Consider the following 20,380-nt stretch of genomic DNA (forward strand, 5'->3'; position numbering starts at 1 on the left):
ACGAAACCAGTGCTATGAGATCAACGGGATGGATCGTGGTATCGCAAAGTCGTATTTTCAGGTCTACATGCCTTGTATCTCTAGTCTAAATACCCGTCCTTGATTTACACATCTTTACAGCTTCTCCTTGCCGGCGAGCAGCTCCTCGATCTTGGCGAACTGGTAGTAAAAGTCCAAGCTCTGAGGGTTAAGAAGCGTCCCACTCGGTTTGACGGTGTGGCCCGACACGATCTGCTTCACCGGCAGCTCCACCTTTTTCAGATTCACGGTTGTCTTATCTCGTCAGTTGCTTGGACAGGCCCAGGACGAACATCACTCACCGGTATCTCGGGCGTCTGGAAGACATATTCCGGCACGTGCCTCTTGGTCAGCTCCCTCTTGATGGCATCCTTGACCTCGGCTACAAGTCTGCGGTCGAACTTTTCGCCCTCTCGCATCAGCAGGAACAGCATGACGCTCTCGTCGTCGTCGCGAGGTCTTCTCTGCCCGACACACAGACTATCGACAACCCTATTGGAAAAGTTCCGCTCGATGACAGCGTAGATCTCGGCGCTGCCAAACCGAATACCGCTCGGATTCAGCACACCGTCGGCACGCCCCAGAAACGAAATGTTACCCGTCTCGGGGTGGATCGAGCAGAAGTCGCCGTGAGCCCAGACGTGATCGAAACGAGCGAAATATGCCGAGTGGTACTTTGTTCCCGGCGTGGCGGAAGCAAAGCTTGTCGAGGACGTTGGCGCCGCACTGGCATCCCCCCAGAGATAGCAAGGAATGTTGGGGAATGCGGCCGTCGCAACAAGCTCACCGGGCGTACCGTGGGGGACTGTCTTGCCGGGTCCGTTCGGGAGCTGAGCATCATAGATGGCAATGGGCACGCCAAGGGAGGGGCCTTGGGTGCCACCAACGTACACAGGGTCGAGGGGGTTCTCCATACCAAAGCAGCCGGCCTATGTCGTGTTAGAAAGAGAAAATATATCGACGAAAAACTCACAATGTCTGTCCCGCCTGAAAGATTAGCCAGGTGAACATGAGTCGGAAAGCCAGCATCGTAGAACCACTCAAACAGCTGATCAGATAAAACCATGCCTGTGCTGGTCACGATCTGTAGCGAAGTGAGATCCGTCACCTCCCGCGGGAGGATCTTGTTTTTGGCGACCTCAAACATCCATCTCGGGCTAATACCGAGCTTCGTCACCCGCTGCTCTCCGAGAATGCGGATAAAAGACGTCAGATCTGGTACGAACGGCGAGCCGTCGTACATGACGACGCGGGCCCCGACCAGCAACGCTGCCACGTTCGCGAGGTACATAATCCAGCCGGTCGTAGTGTACTGCAGGCACACAGACTCCGACGACATGCTCTCGTGCAGGCGCCCTTCCTTGAAGCTGTTGAGCATCACGCCACCGACGGTGTGAACGATGGCCTTGGGGATGCCCGTTGTGCCGGAAGAGTAGTAAATGAGAAATGGGGCGTGGAATGGAATGCGGGTGAAAGCTGGTGGGGCCGACGGAGAGCCGAGGAAGCTGGACCACGTCTCGGTCTTGGGGGAAGTCACGTCGTACGGCTGGGTGAAGCGCGGGATGGAGATGAGACCAGAGAATGAGGGGCAGGTGCCCATGCCGGATACAACCTCAGCCATCTTGCCTCGCAGATCGACGGTCTTGCCGTTGTACACAGTAGCGTCATCGAAGAAGATAAACTGACTGGTCAGCAGCGCATCTTTCACTGGGAAAGTAACATACCTTTGGGTCGACCTGGACAGTCCTCTGGAGAATCCCCTTGACGCCCATATCCGTCGACGAGCTACTGAAAATGGCGCCGAGCCAGGTCGCTGCCGTGAAGACGAGAAGCGTCTCGATAGAATTGGCGCCGACGAGGACAATGCGGTCTCCCTGTGCAACACCCCGTGCCTTCATGGCGGCCGCTAAGCTGCCCGCATCCCGGCGAAGCTCTCCCCAGGTGAGGTTCCGGACGTCGCCTCGATTGCCCTCCCGAACCTCAGTGACGGCGACTTTGTTGTCCTCCTTGCCCGCGATGCCATGGTGGCCGGTGGCGTCAGACGTACTTCGGGAGTAGAGCAGGTTCTCGGCCCAGTTAAGATTCACTCCGGGAAACCACTTGGGCACGGCGTCTATGGGGAGTGATTCGTCTACAACCGAGGTCGGACGCCCCTCGTGAATGAAGTTAGCATGGGTGAAGAGGTGGCCGTAGAAGCTGGTACGGTTGGCTACAGTCCAGCTGTGGAGGTCGTGGAAGGTCTAGGTTCGTGTAAGTCAAGGTTTCTTGAGCTCCGGGAGAGGAGCGGACCTTGAGCTGGAGGTTGAAGGTAGAGTTCACTGATTGCAGGAATCGGTACATTTCCGTGCTCTTGGGGTCTGGGTGCTCCCAGAGCTTGCGGGGGATTGTAGTGGTGTTCATGATTGAGGTCTCTGAAACTGTATGAAGATGAAACGTGCTTGGTCAACAGGTTTAGAGGTTGAGAAGGGCGAGATGAACACCGGAGTGAGATGAGTCCGCGAAGAGGGAGGTTGAGACTTTTCGGGAACTCGGAGGGGTTTGGCGGTGCTTCCCCAATATTGTCTTGCCTCGGGCTGCACCACCGGGAGTGCGGGGTCAGCGGCCCGAGCCAGCGACCCGAGGGGGGCTCGTCCGGGCCGCTGACGGCGCGCCAAGTACCTGGAGGAAAATGAATACATGCAACAGATCTCAGTCAATAAACCTATATATAGAAAGTTACGATGTAGGGAGCGGTGTGCTGCTCGACTGCCGTACACAACACAAGTCCGCATTTCATTTGGGGTTTTCATGAAGAACAAAAAGCTCTGAGAGGAATTTACAGGGTCGATCGCCGAGCCCTGATCTGGAGGGATCTGCACGATGATGAAGGGACAGGTCCCCATTTCCCTGTTCGTGTTTCGATTTAGATCCTTTGGCTGGGTCGTCGGTCTTGAGGGTCAACATGTTCATATTTGCGACCGTTTGCTTGGCTTAAGACATAACCGATAAGGGCAACCCCAAAGTTTGATTGTGGTGAGATCATCTGACGGGAGCACATAACAAAACGAACGTTAGCCAATAGATGGCTGTTAACATCATCTCCCTGGCTGCGATTTATACTAGATAACGTCAATTGCTGGTCACTTCAACATTTACATAGACCTGTAGTTATATATCTTCAGTAATGTGTTCGTGAAGAAAACGTGATGAATCGGTGAGCTTATGAGATCACCACGGAAGCGACTAGTCAGGAACATCAACAACTCATAGCAGCCGAAAGGGCCCGCGACGACTAAGCTCGAAGGACGAAGAGTAATGTGGAGCGAGAGAATGACTTTCAATCACCACTATGAAGCATGAGAGAAAACATAATCATAGCCCACTTGGACAGTGGTATCCCGAAGTCACGATGTGATGAACCGGTCTATGGAATGCCACCCATAGACCCCCAAGCCCCATGCGGCTTGGCTAATGACGTGGCAGGCTATCTCTTGATCTCGCTGAAACCCGCAGGGTCACACATTTTGCAACGACATCCGTGGTTCCGATGCCACTGCAAGCCTTTCCGGAAAGAGACATGCTCAGAGGCTCTACTTATCGTGAGGCGCATACGTTTCCTCGAGGCGGTGTTCGGTCCCCAAACTTTTGACTCAAGCCAGCGCTTTGGCTGTATTGGCATCACCACTGTGCCGAGACAGCTCGCCATAAAAGCTGCGTTGTGTATCTCTTGACTCGGCATGGGGGCCTACAATTTGCTTCGATTACAGGCGGATCTTTGTCTCGTTCAGCTCGGCCTCCGCTTTTATCTCGTCTTCATGAGTACTCTGGGACGTCGTCTTCGAAGCCCGAATGCCTTCACGATAACCTCTACGACTCAAGTCAGATGGTGGTTTTCTCCTGAGAACACCAGCATCGTACTCAATGTTTTCAGTGACCAGCCTCCTGCAGCAGTCTCACTTTACTGCTTACTCTGCATTGACCTCCATAAGTTGCCCGAAACGCTGGATGCTGCTGAATAAGGCAGTTTAGTGTGTACTTGAGAAACAGTGTGCTTTTAGGAGTAGGTAGATTTAAGCTGTATCGAAGCGTCACAATCGCACGTGTCGCTTTTCTTACCCGTCCATTTCTCTTAAGGATTGTGCAACCCCGCTGGACAGGCTTCTTACCCTCCTTCTATTCCCTCTTCTTATTTTCCCTCTTCAGTAAACAGTATACCCGGTCTGCGAGATATAGGTCGCAGTGACCTAGGCGGGGAGGGTTGCTTGATTAGTGCAACTAGGTCCTTTGGATTCCGTATCAAGCAATAAAGTTGAGAGGGAAATCATCCGACTGGGCGTGACAGCGATCCACCCATTCAAGCCACACACCCTTGTTGCTGGTCAGCAAGTGTTGTCATCAAGTCTTCCCAGACTGTCAAAAGTCTCCTTCTTTTCCATGTTTCAACCTTTTCTCGTTACTTGCTTCTGTCATGGCTCAGATTGTGATTCGAGCTTGTTAGGCGAGTTCTCTCAAGGCTGGAGAGGCTGCAGTTAAAGCTATAAGTTCACCCCGAAATGTACTCGCATTGGGCTTGGGTTGTGAACTCCTTTCAGGCTCCAAGTAGGAGACAGGTTTGTTGGTGAAACGGCGAGGAAAATAAAGGAATGGAGAAAGTGGGAAATGGGAAACAATCTGCCGATCTCCTATTTGGACAGTACTTTAGCTCCTGCTCCCAGAAAAACACCAAAGTCCACACAGCATCTCTGCGCCCCGTAAACCAACAATCGTCTCAATCGACTTGCGATGAGGAGTCGGGGCTTCCGGATCCGACTCAATTACCGGGGTTCTTGGATCGTTACGTCTCGTTCTCGAAGCAAGATAGTTTCCGGACCCGAAGTGACACGGTCCCTCCAGATAAGGGGCCCATGTTGACGACATGCGGCCAACACCACACAGCCGCGTCGCGCAGCGGGACCGCGAGCTGTATAAGGACGTCCCAGGAGAACGTCAAGGCAGGCGCCTCTTCAGAACCTGATGTACCGGTGCGTAGCGGGAGGACTCGTGGCAATCCCAGCCAACAAATAACCAAGGTATCGGCAGAACGACCCGGACTCGACGATCGGACGCGTGAGTGGCACATGTCCAGAGCCGGCGTCGCATCGCACATTCAAGCCCACAGGCCGGTTTTTCCGCGACGAGGAGCCTTTGTAGCTCCATCATTAACTATCGCGCGTCGGGAACGGCAGGACCTATCACCGTCTCAAAGAAAGGAGTGAGTGGATGGCACGTTCGCAGTCTCGGCATGACTGACGCACGCAGAACACTTTGCGCCCAACGACGCGCTCGAAGCCGACAAATTGGACCTTCAACACTACCTGTTCCTTCTGACATTCGAAAGCAGGCTCGGGTTCGCACCCCCAAACGACCTTGACTGGACGGGGATCTGGTGCATCGACTTTCATGAAAGAAAGCTGACATATATCCCAGTCGGCGCCATTTGGGCTGGGAAGCCCGGAGCGCTGCAATGAAGGTAGGCTTAAAAACAAAGTCGGATGTCGTGGGCAAGCCTACATCGACCCGGTTTTGGTCCCCGCGGACACACACCAAACAGCCCCGAGTCGGAACACCAATGTGTGATCCATCGTCTTTGATCCAGCACGTCACGCCGACCCCGTACCGTTGTTCTCCGGCGCAAGTCGCCACTTCGCATCAGACTCATCGTATATGAAACTCATGTTCTCATTCAAAATCATCGAAACTAGTTGAATAAGCCGGGCGCCGCATGAGGGTATACCAAAGACCTCCCTCCTATTCCAGTGACAGCCGCAAACGCCTTTTCATAACAACCCGGGCCTCCCTTTTTTTCGTGCTCCATGTCCCGACTCCGTGTACCATGCTTCCAGTAAAACTCTACTCCCAAAGGAGTCTATCAATGAAATTGTGCATATTAGGCGAGGGTGGCGATTTTAGCGGCGCCTTCACCCTCCTTCTCAACAGTTCCGGTCGCCGCCCAATTCATGGCGTCGCTCATGCTTTCCTCGCCAAACACGTTCGTCATGAACCCCTCATCCGTGTTGTTGACGCCTTCAGGCGGGAACTGCAGCCACTGATCAACGTCAAACTCGGTCCCAGTCATGGCGTTCCAGTCAATCTCTTCTTGCGTCTGCAAGAACTCGAGGTCAAGCGGGCCTGGCTCCTCGGAGCTGCCACTCGCGCTCGGCGTCATGCCGCCAAGCGCCGACTCGTGGTCCTTCTCCGTTTGCGGCGGGCTCGTGACCGACAGGTCGAGCGCCGCGGCGTTGATGGTCTGCGGCAGAAAGTCGCGCTGCGGGTTCGGTTTGTGAGCGAAGAGAGCCTCACCGCTCGTCATGTACGGCATATTGTCGGGCGGGGGCGTCTGCGCGCCGAACGTCGGCTCGGCGAGCTTCAGGTTCTGCTGCGTCATGGGCGCAGCAGTCTGTTGAAGGTTGATGTCGATGGCGGCCTTGCGCAGGGCCGCATCCAGGAAGCCCGTGGCGTAGTCGGCGGCGGCATAAATCTCGCGCAGCTTCTCCATGACGCGCATGCACTGGCGGAAGCCGCGGGTGGCGCGGTCTCTCGACTGCGACACAGGATTCTTCATTTCCAGAAGATGGATGATCATGGCCGGCAGGATAACCGTGACGCCAGTGGTGGGGAGAAATCTCTCCAGACGCAACTGGTGTAGCTCAGCCGCCATCCGGGTGACATGCATGGCAGCATCGCGGACCCTCAGGCGGGACATCTCCTGCACCTGCCGTGAGGTCGTTGGCGCATGGATGGGGGATGACGGTAGGAACTGAGGCCGGTGCAGCGCCGAGATGGTGGTGTAGTAAACCATGTGCAACAGCGTGCGCTGGACAGCGACGGTCGATCGCCCGTTTTTGACATCCAGCGGCGTCAGGGGGCGATACTGGCAAATGGCCGGCAGGGTGTCGGCCCAGGCCATGAGTTCCAGGTCGACCGAGGTCACGCTCTCGACGTTGTCGAGCTTCTTGTTGGGGAACAGCATCATGGTGCTGTTGACCGTGTTCTCCGGGCGCATCTTATCCCGAATCAGGACTGAGTACTGCGCCTTGAGCATGTGGCTGATGCAGATGCAGAGCTGGGCCTTGGAGATACACAGGGCTGCCAGCTCCCGCTGCATCGAGACATCCCGAAGCAGCATGGACTCGGCGGGGACGACCTTGTTCTCCTCGGGCAGAACCTCCAACTCAAAATCGGACTCCTGCAGCATCGGCACATCGAAGTCCTCGTCCTTAATGCGGGTGGGCCGACGCATGCCCAGTGCAATCAAGCGATCGCGCATGAAACACGACCACCAGATGCGCTTCCATAGCTTCTGCTTCCGCACCGGCATGCTCGTGGCGGCCGGATCACGGTGCAGGCCAATGGTGTGGGCCAGAGAGATGGCGACACCCATCCAATGCCATGTGTCTTTTTGGTCGTCGGGTGTCTCGTACCAGTACGTCATCAACAGGAGGGCCTGAACGAGGACGAGACGATCCGACTCGTAGTCGAAGTCGTACAGTAGCTGCAACGTTTTAGCATGTGACGTGGACCCCTGTCATTAGGTACGGTTTACTCACCCTCGTCTTCTGGAAGAAGGCCTTCCTGGCGGCCTTGCGCGTGGGGTAGCCGGCCTCGCGGAGAACCTTCATGTCGACAAAGGCAGTGGCGGCGAACATGACAGCCTGATAAAGGAACAGACTGATCTGGCCGCATAGCCCGTCCTGGGCATTGATGACGGCCAGAAAGTCGTACAGCTCGAGCAGCGGCATATAGGGATGAACGAATTCGATGTAGGCCTGCAGAAGGGCATTCTGCAGCGGCAGCGTGGGCAGAGTCAGGGCCCCCTTGGCGTGGAGGTAGGTGACATCTTCCTGGGCGATCTTGGCAGGCAGCGGTTTCACAAAGGGTGGGAGCTGAGCGTGGAGGTCGGGCTCCTCGAGGGAGGCGAGAAATTGACTTGTTCGGCCGTCGCCGCTGGCCATGCCGCCAAAGAGGGAGGCCTGGGCCAGGAGGTTCGACAGGAGGCGACGAGAGTTGCTGTCTGCTGACGCTGCGGCCGCGGCCGATTGCAGCTTGGTGAGCAGTGCAGCGCTGTCATGACGGTAACCCGATCGTTGGTCTGTTTCGTGGTTAGTCGAGTCGTTTCGGTGGTCATGATTGACATGTGAATGTGGATTTGAGGCTAACGAGGGGGGGAGGGACGGAGCTAGGGCCGCGGCGGAAATGGTAAGGGGGTACGCTGAAGAATCAGGAGGCGGAGAAGTTCCTGACTTGGAGGTCCAGGTCACGGGGTAGGAAAAAGGTCCAAGGCAAAAGCGCCCGCACCTCCACACTTTACCCCGTTCCGTACCCTACCCCAGTCCAAGCCCCTCCCCCCCTTTGGACTTGGAGCGCTGAACTATGGAGCAGTGCCAAAAAAATAACAAATAAAAAAGTTGGCAAGAACGGTGGTGGTTTGAATGGGCGATGCGAACCCACACCAGAAGGATTCCATGCCCGAAAAGCAAGGGGTGGAAGAAGAAAGGAAGACGAGACAAAAACAAAAATAAACCCACAAAGCATATGAGGAACGTGGCCCTCAAGGCCGTCTGAAGAACCGCCAGGAACCGAAAGACCCCCGAGGACGCCTGGGCCAATTCCAGTCACAGCTGCGGCTCCAGCACCAATGGCTGGTGTTGTCGCGCCCAGAGGCATGCAAGTGGCCGGGACGGGATTCGCTGCAACTGATCCGTTGACCGAAGCCACCGAGGCATTGCTAGGTCGGCGCAGCTCCGCGCTGCTGTGAATGTTGACTGGGTTCGTGCCCTTGGAGCGTAATTGTGCCTCGGCTCCCGGGTGCACCGCCGTGCTGGCAGTCAAGAGATTTTTCCTGAAGAAAAAGATTAGCGGCGTTCCGTTTTGCCTACTGCGCCCATTGGTTGGCTGGTTGCTCTGCATCGCGCCTCGGCAAGGATCTGGTTGTGATGCGCGCCAAAAGCAATGCGGAAGAGGTCACGAACGTAGACGAGGGCAGTCAAAATGGTCAGACTCACTTTCGTCGACGGCTCTCCTGGACAACGCACTCGACATTGTCCCATCTGCAGTTACCGCAGGGCGCGCCTTCGACGACGTCGCAGCGGACTTTGCGCGCGCGACAGCTCACGCAGGCGCGGGCGGCTCTGCGCTTCGTCACCTTGGCCGGGGGCGCACCGTCTTTCAGGTCGGCGACGGATGAGGAGCGCTTCTTGCTCGGCTCCTGATCGGACGAAGTGTCGTTGGAGTCATCATGGTGTTCGTGATGATCGTGGTGGTCATGATGGTCATGTTGATCTGTCGACGCCAGCTCTCCCGCGGTCGCCGTCGTCACGGTCGTCAGGGCCGATAGATCGGTGGCCGGGTCGGCGGCGGCGGCCTCGAGGGCTGGCACAGTGGTCGTTTCGGTCGTCATGGTCGCGTATTGAGCGCAGTCTCCCCTGTTTAGAGACTGCTTGCAGAGCCAATTGGCACGTTGGCTGGGTAATGGAGTCTGTTTTGTGACTCCTTGTCAATGGCGACGTTTGCTTCTTTGGCTGTGACGTCGACTACTAAGGCAACCCGAAGTGAGTGGCCGAGATCAGATGACACGAGTTATGGTGTCTGCCACTGGACTCAATACGTATGGGTTCGGTCAAACGGAAGTGGCTCGCATATACGGGCTTTGGCTTCGAGCGACAAGGGTGAGGTCGTCAAAGTAGAGACTCGTCGAGGCGTGGGACAAGAACGTAAACAACAGAGCAAGGCGGAACGAGGGCGCGTTGAGATGAGCATTGAATGTTTCCAAGCCGGCACTAAGAAGAAGCTGTGTGGTGTCGATCCGCAGGAATGCTGCGGCGGATGCGTTGACTCTGACGTGCGCGTGCGTGTCTCTCTCTCTCTCTCTCTCCGTGTCTCTTTCTCTCTCTGGGTCGTGTGTCTCGTGACAAGCGCGGTCTGTCTTTGGGAGGCTCTTCAACCTCAAAGCGTATCGAAAAGCCGGAGCTACGGGTAGGTGGAAGGGGAAGCGGGCATGTGGGGTCCAAGGGTGCGAAGGGGGGGAGGGGACGGGGAGAAAGAGAGGTATTATATGATTCAAATGAGATCAATCTTTTTGCACCGCGCTGAGCTTGACACACAAGGAACTAGGAACGGACTCTCTTTCTTTCGTCTGGAATTCCCACGAGGCACGCCCCCCCGGTCGTCGGCCCCGTCAGTGATCCACCCCCTCCTCGTCCTTTCACTCTCCGATCCATTGACGAGACTAGTCCGGGCAAGGAAACGAGGAGAGGGCCAGCACCTACAGGCTAGCAAGGCAGGGTAATGATTATGCCAGGACCAGGAGCAGCGGCAGCGGCAGCAGCAGCAACAGCCGCTACGTACCCGAATTATGGGGAAACGAAGCTATTGTGTATTCGTACATGAGTACGGATATCCGTCCTGTGATTTGTGAATAAGTGCAGAAAAACGGAGAGATTTAGTGGATCTGTTAGTCAGGCATGTGGCAGGGATGCTGGATGAGACGGAGGAACGAGAGGTACGTACTACGCACGATTAGGTAGGTGGTGCGTATCTGCACTCTGTACGTCTCTCTAGGTCATTTGCACGGAATGCCCTTGACGATGCAATGCAAACAATGACTGCTCCGTGCTGACCGTGTCGCTGTCTAGCGGCCGTTGTTTCTTCGTCTGTACTGTACGCCTTGTCGTCGAGGGTTGTCACTGTCATCTTTTCTGTCTGGTGACCCGAGCGGGCCTGGCGCAGCGGCCACGAGACGTCCATCCTGCTACCTGCTACCTGCTATCTGTTGTCTGTTGTCTGTTGTCGAGCCTTGGTTGAGGACGGGCGTGGAACCAATCTGCACCACGCAAGCAATGGCTGCGTACGAATATTCTGTACGTGTGCTTACCGTACCTAGTGTGGAAGGCGGCTTGGCTTCCCTTACATGAGAACGAGTCGCAACCCTTACACAGTATCTGTATTGTTTGAGAGAAGGAGAGGACGACAAGATCGTAGGTACTTACACCGGCATTATTCAGGTCAGCTCACCTGTAGTGTACCAGTTGCCCCCCTCTCTTGAATTTTTTAGTAACGAAAAATCAAAAGCTCTGTTTACTATACTTACCTAAGTATTGGTCCGCTGCCTTGGCTGGCTGGCTGGCTGGGCACGTAGTTGAAAACTCTCTGCCGTGAATTTTGGCCTCCCGTAGTGTATGTATATCCCCCGTCGCCCTTCTATCCATCCGGTTGGGCCAACCTAGGTCGCCGCATCCCACAACCTCCAACTCTGTCATATTCGAGACGCAACCTGACCTCATCTCGTCCGCGTCTCCCACATCAGTCAGACGGCCTGCGTCAATCCCCCACAACCGACGCCCAACAGCCAACAGCCGCCGTGCCCGCCGTTTTTGCATGTGAAGCCAACAACGACAGCAACCCCAAACCTGTAGATGTCGTAATTCGACTCCTACGACCCCTGTCTCCTTCCAGCCAAGCTTGCATCTTGGGGGAGGGAGGGGTCGAACATGAGGGACATCCATCCTACATGAAAGGGGGGCTTCCCTCATGGGGATGGATGGGGGAGGGGGTTTGTTGGTTTTTTGGTTTGTTGCTAATAATGTATCCATGGCGAGGCAAGGCAAGGAAAGTCATCTCGGGCCACTACCACCTGAGCCGTTTGGGTATCTGCAAGCTGCCAGTCGTCGTGCTGCTTCGAAGCCCGTCGTCGTTGACGATTGTCGTCGAAGTTCGACACTTGCGGCTTCGTACATGAAGCCATGCCTCATTATCCCTCGTTGCACCTGCACGGCGCCCCCCCGGGTGATCCTGCTATCGATATCGAACCCCCCCTTTTCCTCGTGCTTGCTTCCATTCCAAAAGCCATCTATTTCACTCAAGGCGGCCTCTTTGTTACTTGCACCTAGTGTACGGACACCCGTACAGAGTACCAAGGCACCTGTCGTTGGGTCCCATAAATCATACTTGCCATATCTGGTGTGATGTGTCTCAGCAGCTGCACCAAGTCGACCTTGCCGTATCAACGCTAGCTCGTTTGTGCCGCCGACTTTAGAACCTCGGCAGCCAGCCCGACCGACATCTCTGTCTCTACGAATAATTCGTACACTAGACCTTGAAACAACACGCCAAACCCAGACCAGCAGACCGTCTTCTTCACCGCAAAACACACCTTGTCGTCTCTGGCGTCTTCTCCGCTCTCCATTTCTCAAATTTCCATGTCGTGACCGGAGACGTGACCCAACCAAAACAAAACAAAGGTCACGACAGCTCGCTGGACTTCCTCTCCACAACCTCCGCCCGAGCACAGAAATCCAGACCCCCACATTCTCCCCATTGTCACTCCCACCTTGCGGAGACGGCCAATCACGACGTTTTAGCACGCCGTCGCCCCCCCCGGGAAGGGGGGCTGGGTTCTCTTTCACCCCTTCTGCGGCCTGCCCCGGTTCATTCATTGACCGGAATTTGCACCAACGCCAGCCTCGCGAGTCAGGAGCTATCGAGTCAGCCCCGGTGTGGGCGTCAAGGATCACGCCCAGACTGTAGCCCACCCAACCCTCACCGTAGCATCCAACCAGAAACGCCTACATAATCCTTAGCCCATCGTAACCCTCACTCCCTCCAGTGGCCCACTTGCCCCTTGCCCCCCAACTCGAAAGCATCACGAGCCTCTGTGCAATTTTCACACCTCATCTCAAACTGCACCCGTGCTATTGGGTCAACTGGCCCTGCCCTTTTAGTCACCCTCCAGATGTGCTGTGACGGACCGTGTCCGAAGGCAGTCAAGCGTCTTGACCTTGAAGTCTGGCGTCTTGTGCGCGCGTGTCTATGTGTCTATATGTGTCTACATGTGTGTGTGTGTGTGTTTGTGTTTGTGTGTGTGGACTGGGCCATCTGTCATAGTTATGCAAACCCGCAGCATCATGAATCACCCGTTAGTTCTGTCCAGCCTCTATGCTTAGGCGCCAGGTATTGAACGTACCGAGTCGGCTTCTTCATACACTTCGGCTTCTCGACCGCAAGCTCTCGCAACCCACTAGGGTTTCGTCTCATCATCGTCGTCTCGTCCGCCGTGCCCCTTGGTCCGAAGGACAACACGCACAATTCCCGATTCAATCGATGTCGCAATCAAACCGATGCGCCGCCGTCCAATCATGTCCCATTCCAGACCTGGAAATATCTCCATTCGCCCAGCTGGATTCGGCAATAGTCGGGACTGGGCGGCGGGTCACCCCTGTTTGCTCACCTCGACTTCCCAGGACTCGATCACGATCCCGACTTCAGGTGCCGACAACTCCTGTACAGGTACATTAACAGCGAGGCAGGTACGCAGTATGTAGGTAGAAAAAAGGAGGGAAAAAAAAAAGAGTTTGGACGAAAGAGAAACACTGGTGGAATATTCACCCAATGCAAGCCCAGACCCGGGGATAGGAATGCTTCGGCCAACGCCAACCCCTGCGTCTTGTCGAAAGTTTCGCGAAGCTCCTTCACGGACACGGCATCGTGGTGTGCGGCGCATACTAGGCAATTAGCTAGGCAGGTTTGTATGCATACGACAGATACTTCGTAAAATCCGTGCAGTTCCCGTCATTACGTCCCGGCCAGGCTCCCTCAAGCGCGAAAGCCAGTCCCGACTCTGACCAAACCTTGACGAGAAAGAATACAAACAAGTCGACCAACCCAAGCTGGTTTCGAGCCCTCGGATCCGCACCGGAGGGGTTTTTTTTTTTGAGTGTGCACTGCCTCGTGCTGGTGCCTTTGTGCGTGTTGCCTTTTCGCATTGGACTGTCGCAGGTTAGGTCAGCCAGATCCAGAAAGAGAGCCCCCAGTCAACCCACACTCCCTTTGCTCCGATCCAACTTGCCGTGCGTGCGCGCCTCTTGGTATGACGACTGCCGTCCAGATTGCCTCCGCCGCAGCCGGGCAGTTCATCCAGGCGTCAAAAGTCGTCCAAGGTCTGGCCTCTTGTCCAGTCTCAGGCAACTGCCCATCTAGCCATTACCAGCATGCCACGCCGCTTCGACCAGGCCTCGTCACGAAGACACCTACGGCACATGGCCGATTCGACGCACCGCTGTCATATCGTCCTCTCGAGACATCGGCGGCCCAAAATCTGGCTTCCGTCTAACACCTATCGCCTTGCTTAAGCCAAGCCGACCGAATGGATGGCGTCGGGACACGAGAAGTTCCCTCCACACAAGTGGAGTGAAAGTCTGGAAAGACCTCTTGGTCCAATCACTGAATACTCCGGCGTGGGCCCCCACCGGCCGGACACGGTGGGCCGCCGACCTGCTCCGATCCTCATGTCCGAATTTGCCCATGCTTGCAGCTCCACGCTCGCCCCCACCCCCTCCTCCTCCTTGAGTCTCATCCTCTTCCAACAACTACCCCGGTAACGTCTCCACGGCTCCTCCTTTACAAACCAAGGCACAGCGGGAAGAGGAGGGGTCAGAGGGGCCGGTGACAAGTCGAAAAGATAACGGGGTCGCGTCCGTTCTCCGCTCTTTGCTTACAATGCCTGCCTCACCAATGGTTCGGCCGTTGCTGGCGACGCACTTTCGAAAGCGGGCGGACCAAGACTTCAGCGGGCGGGGGAGTCCAACGGGGTTAGCCCGTGGGTGGCCTCCGTTTTTGCTCTGATTGCTGCCGCTGCCCCTACCGGTCCTACGTCGCCTTCTCCATGGGGAAGCCGCTTCAACTCCACGATCTCCCATGCTTGGCTTTCCGATGATAGACTAGTCCGGCTGTTTACACCACAACGATCCATTTTTTCTTAAATTCTCTGGCTCGCAGTGTCCGCGAGGCAGCTACCAATCAGTTGTTAAGTTTTACATTGTGCTCATTGCGATAATCCGCCATCCGTATCCATACCTCAACCGGAGCCCTAACAAACGATACGTAGACGCCCTCAATTGCCAATAGGCGCCGTTACGTTGGCCTTATCCAACCGCGCAAGCGACTTTGCATCTAGGCCGTTGTACCACTGCTTCAGCAGAGCCGCATGCGACGTCTCCCCATCCGTCAGCTCCACCGGCGGTCCCCGAATCTGCGGTAGATCATCCTGGCTCTTGTGCTCAAAGACGGCCCAGCTGGAGCCATCGTTGGCTCGGAGTCCAAAGCCACGGCTCGTCAGTGTCATGACACTGAAGTTACGCAGCAGAATCGCGTCGCCTGGGTGTACCACAGGCAGCGCTGTCTTATGCGGCCGGAAGATCTGTACCAAGATCGTCTGCGAGGGCGCAATAGAGTGATCCGTCACATTGAACGCCAGCATGATCCCCCGCGGGCCTCCCTTGGCGCGCTTCCCCTCGGGCGGCTCTGTCGTCGCAACCGCCAACACGTTCACGGCCTTGCCTGGATAACTCCGGAGCACCTTGAGCGATATGCAGTCGGGAACGTTGGCGCGCAGCGACCTCGTGAGCTGCGCTTTGAACTCGGCAGGCGTCTTCTGCGCGCTGGCCTGTTTGGGAGGCTCCTCCCCTTCGATTTCCTTCGACTTGGCCCTCTCCTTCTCCTTGAGCTCTTTTGCCTCATCGTGCTTGATAGCCTCCTTTTCCTTTGGCAACTTCGTCCTAGGAGCCCGCGACGGCGACTTAAGGGCGATCTTGGCGAGCTGCACGTTATCATCGTCAACATCCGGCGAATCGCTCCTTACGGCCAGGCTCTGTGATCTGGCACGGGTAACCCGCGTGCTGTCAGGGGTCGTGCGGTCTGATAGGCGCGTCGACCGTCGCGATGCGATGGATGCACGTCCCACTTTAATGCTAGGATCCTGATCCTTGCGAGCGATGTCCGACCTGTCTCTTCGGTGTCCGCGCCCTCGCCTCGGAGATGGTTGTGCGGCGTTGACTTCCTCCGAGGCGTCCTCGGCGATAAGAGGTGACTGCACCTCAGACGGTTGCGCCGAGTAGTCTCGGACTTGTGATGATGACTCGTCGTTAGTAGGTGAAGTCGCATCAGCTTCATTTGATGCCTCCAGTGTAGGTTCGATTGTTTCTCGAGATTGGACCGGGGTCGTGAATGATGTCGCCTGGTTCTCCGGTATCTCCTGGCCAAGCGATTCCGCTTTGTCCTCTGGCGCAGTGGACTGGGTTTGTGACGGAGCATCGTCAATTTCTGGCACCGAGACTTTGGTATTGGCCTCTGGTACCTCTGGGAGCTGAGTCTCGACGAACAGCTGCGAGGCGCCTTCAATCTGTTGTTTCCCGCCTGGAGTGACAAGTTGCAGAGCACCCTCCAACATGTTGAGTTGGTCGCTGGCTTGCGAGGTCTGTTCGACAGGCTTGACCGCCTCGCGAGACTGCGACTGGAACTGTTCCGTTGGAGGAGGCGATGCCAATTCCATCGACTTTGCGTCAGTCAGCTCATCCACATCCATTTCGTCTTCGGGCGCAGCCTCAAGAAAGCGCTCATCGCCATTGACCATGGGTTTGGCGACGAAAGTCTCCATCCTCATCCGCGATGTCTCGATAATCTCTGTTTCTGATGTAGGATTGGCATCATCAGCGGTCTTGCCCTCATGCAAAACTGTCCGCTCCCCAGCCTCCTGCGTTATCGTGATTGTGTTGGTGACTGTCTGATGCTCGAACATGATCGTCTCCTCCTGCAGCTGGCTTTGGATTAGCTGCTCTTCGGTCATTTCATCCATGTCCATGTCGGAGGCTTGATCACTGGCCTCGTCAACGGACATTGCTTCTGTGTCAGCCATGTCAACGTCGGTAGGATCACGGGAGTCTCCTTCAGCAGACTCCATGTCAACCTCGATGGTGGTAGTATCGTGGACGATCGTGACCACTGCTGCCTCGACCTTGCTCTCTGCATCCGCTTCCTGTTCCGAGTCCATATCGTGGTCATCTTTGAGAGATATTGTCACTTCGGCATTGGTATCGGCCGCTTCGGTTTCGATCAGATCTGGCGTATGTTCCTTGACCGACTTCTGGTCGTCGACTTCAACGGCTTGAGCCTTTTCCGTATGCATATCCATGACCTTGCCGAAATTGGATGCAGCATTTGGTGTCGGTCGACCCTCATTGTTAGCTTGCATTTCCTTGTCAGACTCTGTGTGTGACCTTTGAGTCTCGGCAATGACAACATCTGACCCTTTCGGCGTTTCTTGTAGGTCGGCTTCATTCTCGACCAAGTCGCATGAACGGGATCCTTCGACCTGGCTTTGGCAGTCACTTTCAATGTCGGCTGCTGACCGACTCGGTGTTTTTTGAACCTCGGCTTCCTCCGCAGCTGGGTCGGATGGAAGGTCCTGATCGTCATCCACTGTGGCCTTAGAGTCTTGGTTGGCCAAGGCTCCAGCATCTTCGGCCACCGGGGCTTCAGCCTCTGCATCCGTCTTTACTTCCAGCGCATGTCTGCCCTCGTTGACCGGCTTGTCGGGCTGAAACGGGGGCTCTTCCTTCTGTACCTCAGAATCCCTGATGTTGTTGACCTTTTCGTGTGGTGGGGTCTGCTTTTTCGCATTGCCGTCGGCGACAACTTTTGCAGATGGCACGGCTTCCACTTCTTTCATTCGAACGTCCAAAGGGTCTTTCAGCTGCAGTGCTTGCTGTTCGCTGTTGGAATTATCCACGGCCAACTCCTTCTCCAACTCCTCTTCCAACTCCGCCGTAAGCATCTCCGAGTCGCCCCGGGAGCTGGGCCGAGACGAGCTTCTAGAGACGTCTGTGGTCTGTGGTACCTTGATGGGGCTCATCGTCTCGAGATCGTCACCAACTGTAGCTGATGTTAACTCCAGAGCATCATGCGCAGGCCCCGAGGACGTCGGCCTCGGCTTTGGAGTCGGCGTGTCAAACTGGGACACTTCCTCTTCACTCTCTCCATCCAATGACCCAGATGATTCTTCATGATCGTCTTCATGACTGTCGTACTTTGCTTCGCTTTCCAACCTGTCATAGGGATCATCGTCTTCCACCTCATCAGTGGACCCGTCGGACTGAAGGATCTGCCGCTGTCGAACGGGAGCAGGGCGGGGTGGTGGGGCCTCGTCCTCATCCTCGGAATCCGAAAGCAGACTGATGACCTCCGGCGCTCCCCCTCGTGATGCAGTGGGCGGGGGGTAGTTCTCCGCGTCCTCGTCCCCGTCCTCATCCTCATCTTCACCCTCATCTTCCTCCTCCTCCTCCTCCTCCTCCTCCTCGTCATCATCCTCGCCCTCGTCTTCATCATATTCTTCTCCATAGTCTTCGATATCCTCCTCCGGTTCATCTTCTTCATTGCCCTGCAGTCCAGGCTCAAGTATTTCTTCCTCTGCCTCTTGACCATAGTCCGACTCTAGATCTGTACCGTTGTCATCGTCCTGATTATTGCTCAGATTGCGGTAGTTGGTGATGTCGTAGTCTCCACCGGCGTCGTCTACTTCATGCTCGGCTTCCTCTTCACTGTCTTCGCTGCTACTCCCGCTGCTGCTGCTGCTGCCTTCTTGCTCGCCTGCTGTGGCTTCGTTCTTAGTAGGCTGGAAGTGCCTCTCGGCATACGAAATAGAAGTGGGCTCTTCATGGAGACCATCCCCGTCTTCTGAGGCCATACCTCCTTCCGCTTCCAGGGCTACCTGCTCACCTTTGGAGTCCTCGTCGTCTACTTTGGCCTGGCCCCCACGGTCTTGTACCCAGTTATCGCGAGGTACGGCTCGTGTTTTAGGTGGCTGTCCAGCCTGTTGTCCTTCAAATACAGGCTCCCCGGATACAACAGATGACCCAGAGTAGTGTGCGGACGTGAGACCCCAAGGGACTTGCTGGGGTTCGGCAATGCCCTCTATGACGACAGTGTGGTGCTCCCCTTCAAGACTTTGCTGTTGCTGATGGCTATGGTAAGCGGGTATTGGCTCGGAGGTAGTTTGCGGTGTGGCAGCAGTATGGGATCCAGTGTTGGGATCTTCGAGAAGAGCCACCGGATAGTCATGCGCATCGAGAACGTGGTCAAGGCCAGCCTCAGGATACGCATTCCGGTGCTCGTGAAATGGCTCTTCAGCGTCATAATGCGGTTCCATATTTCCTTCGTCTCCATGGCCAAAAACTGGACTAAGGGGTGGTTGATGAAAGGCTGGCGCATACTGCTCATGCGCCGAGGTGAACAGGGGTATAGGCGCAGGTTGTCCAAATGCCAGACCGGGCGACAATTCGACATTTGGACTGAGAGGTAAATCAGACTGGACCGCCGAGTCGACCATGGTCATTTTGGAAGGGCTACGCCAGTTCGAAGGACTTTGGCGAGCCTCCGCAATAACTTGCACCTCTCTGAGGGGGCTGACGTCCCGCTCGATCGTTTGACATCCGTCATCGACCATCTTTGGCCGCGAAGGCGTGACTATCGCCGGCGACTCTATCTTAGGCGTGTCCTCGGTTTCTGAAATTTCACGCGCCTCTGGCTCGGGGCTTGGTGATTGACTGGTGTATCTCCAGACACCGCTGTATCGGCCAGTCTTTGTCCTCTTCTTTGCACGCGCTTTGGCTCCAACGTCTTCGTCGAAAACACCCACGCCATCCTCGAACAGAGACCCGTATGAAATGCGGGCGCGTTTGAGAAATGCGGGAGAGGGATATTCGTCCGCACCAAGGCTTTCGTTGATAGGCCTCTTACTCGAAGGTGTAAACGAGGTTACTGTTCTCTCAGGTGTCTGCTCTCTGTCTATAAACGGGTCGGAAACCGACTGTGGCAGCTCGAGTTCGGTATCTGGTTCGGGTTGAGTGGGGTGGTCGACATTGACGACCTTCACATCTTCGGAGTCGCTGATTTTGGCCTTTCAAACTTAGCGACGCACAATCAAGTCAACGTCAGACGTACCTGAAGGAGTAATCTCTCCGTGAACCTCAACTGCCACTCCAAGCTCATCCCAGGGACATGCGTTCTAGGCTCATCCACAACGAAATCAACTCCTTCGAGTGACAGCGTAATCTCATCGCCACTTCCGATAGCTGCCTCAGCAACAGCTTTGGCGCTCGATCCGCCAAACTCAACGCGCACTTGGCCCTTGGCACGACGTAGTCGAAAGTCAGGCTCGGCGAGGAGGAATGCAATCGTCTTCTTGACGATACTGTACGGCCAGGTGATTGTGACCACACCCCGAACTGCGCACGTCTTCGGATCCTGGACGTCGGGGCTCAATCGAGCGATTGGGATGCGATCGGCAGCTTCGAGCTGCGCAGGTAGCTGAACCCCGGACATCGTGTCATGAGTCGCAGAGCGCGGCGTAGCTAGTGGCGCTGGGGAAGAGAGACGTTCCAAGCTACCTATCGAGCATCAGCGGATGATATGCGCGACGTTAAGTTGTGGTTTGTTCGTTCCGGGAGGAGGTGTCGAGTGGTTGGCCGCAGAGGTCGGTTTGGTGGCACGGCATCGTTGTGAACGATTCAGAGGCGGA

At 55.8% G+C, this 20,380-nt stretch overlaps 4 protein-coding genes across 4 annotated transcripts; 1 reads left to right on the forward strand and 3 right to left on the reverse strand.

The window, feature by feature from the left end:
* Positions 1-32: 32 nt before the first annotated feature.
* On the reverse strand, positions 33-2,527 carry CDEST_04618 (Putative AMP-dependent synthetase/ligase domain, acetoacetyl-CoA synthase, AMP-binding, ANL). Its single transcript, XM_062920777.1, has 5 exons — positions 2,308-2,527; positions 1,743-2,258; positions 992-1,699; positions 321-947; positions 33-273 (listed from the first exon to the last, which is right to left on the reverse strand). The coding sequence occupies exons 1-5, from the start codon at positions 2,416-2,418 to the stop codon at positions 115-117; spliced, it is 2,121 nt and encodes a 706-aa protein (XP_062776828.1). The 5' UTR covers positions 2,419-2,527; the 3' UTR covers positions 33-114.
* A 2,113-nt stretch (positions 2,528-4,640) lies between these two features.
* CDEST_04619 (uncharacterized protein) lies at positions 4,641-5,407 on the forward strand (the record flags this gene model as incomplete). Its single annotated transcript, XM_062920778.1, has 2 exons — positions 4,641-5,248; positions 5,296-5,407. The coding sequence occupies 2 exons, from the start codon at positions 4,641-4,643 to the stop codon at positions 5,405-5,407; spliced, it is 720 nt and encodes a 239-aa protein (XP_062776829.1).
* A 295-nt stretch (positions 5,408-5,702) lies between these two features.
* CDEST_04620 (uncharacterized protein) lies at positions 5,703-10,070 on the reverse strand. Its single transcript, XM_062920779.1, has 4 exons — positions 9,039-10,070; positions 8,562-8,875; positions 7,584-8,125; positions 5,703-7,528 (listed from the first exon to the last, which is right to left on the reverse strand). Exons 1-4 carry the CDS (start codon positions 9,431-9,433, stop codon positions 5,924-5,926), a joined length of 2,856 nt encoding a protein of 951 aa, XP_062776830.1. The 5' UTR covers positions 9,434-10,070; the 3' UTR covers positions 5,703-5,923.
* A 4,754-nt stretch (positions 10,071-14,824) lies between these two features.
* On the reverse strand, positions 14,825-20,365 carry CDEST_04621 (Putative telomeric single stranded DNA binding POT1/Cdc13, nucleic acid-binding protein). Its single transcript, XM_062920780.1, has 2 exons — positions 19,804-20,365; positions 14,825-19,759 (listed from the first exon to the last, which is right to left on the reverse strand). The coding sequence occupies exons 1-2, from the start codon at positions 20,182-20,184 to the stop codon at positions 14,921-14,923; spliced, it is 5,220 nt and encodes a 1,739-aa protein (XP_062776831.1). The 5' UTR covers positions 20,185-20,365; the 3' UTR covers positions 14,825-14,920.
* Positions 20,366-20,380: the final 15 nt, after the last annotated feature.

This window comes from Colletotrichum destructivum, chromosome 3 (genome assembly GCF_034447905.1).
Source record: "Colletotrichum destructivum chromosome 3, complete sequence".
NCBI lineage: Eukaryota > Fungi > Ascomycota > Sordariomycetes > Glomerellales > Glomerellaceae > Colletotrichum > Colletotrichum destructivum.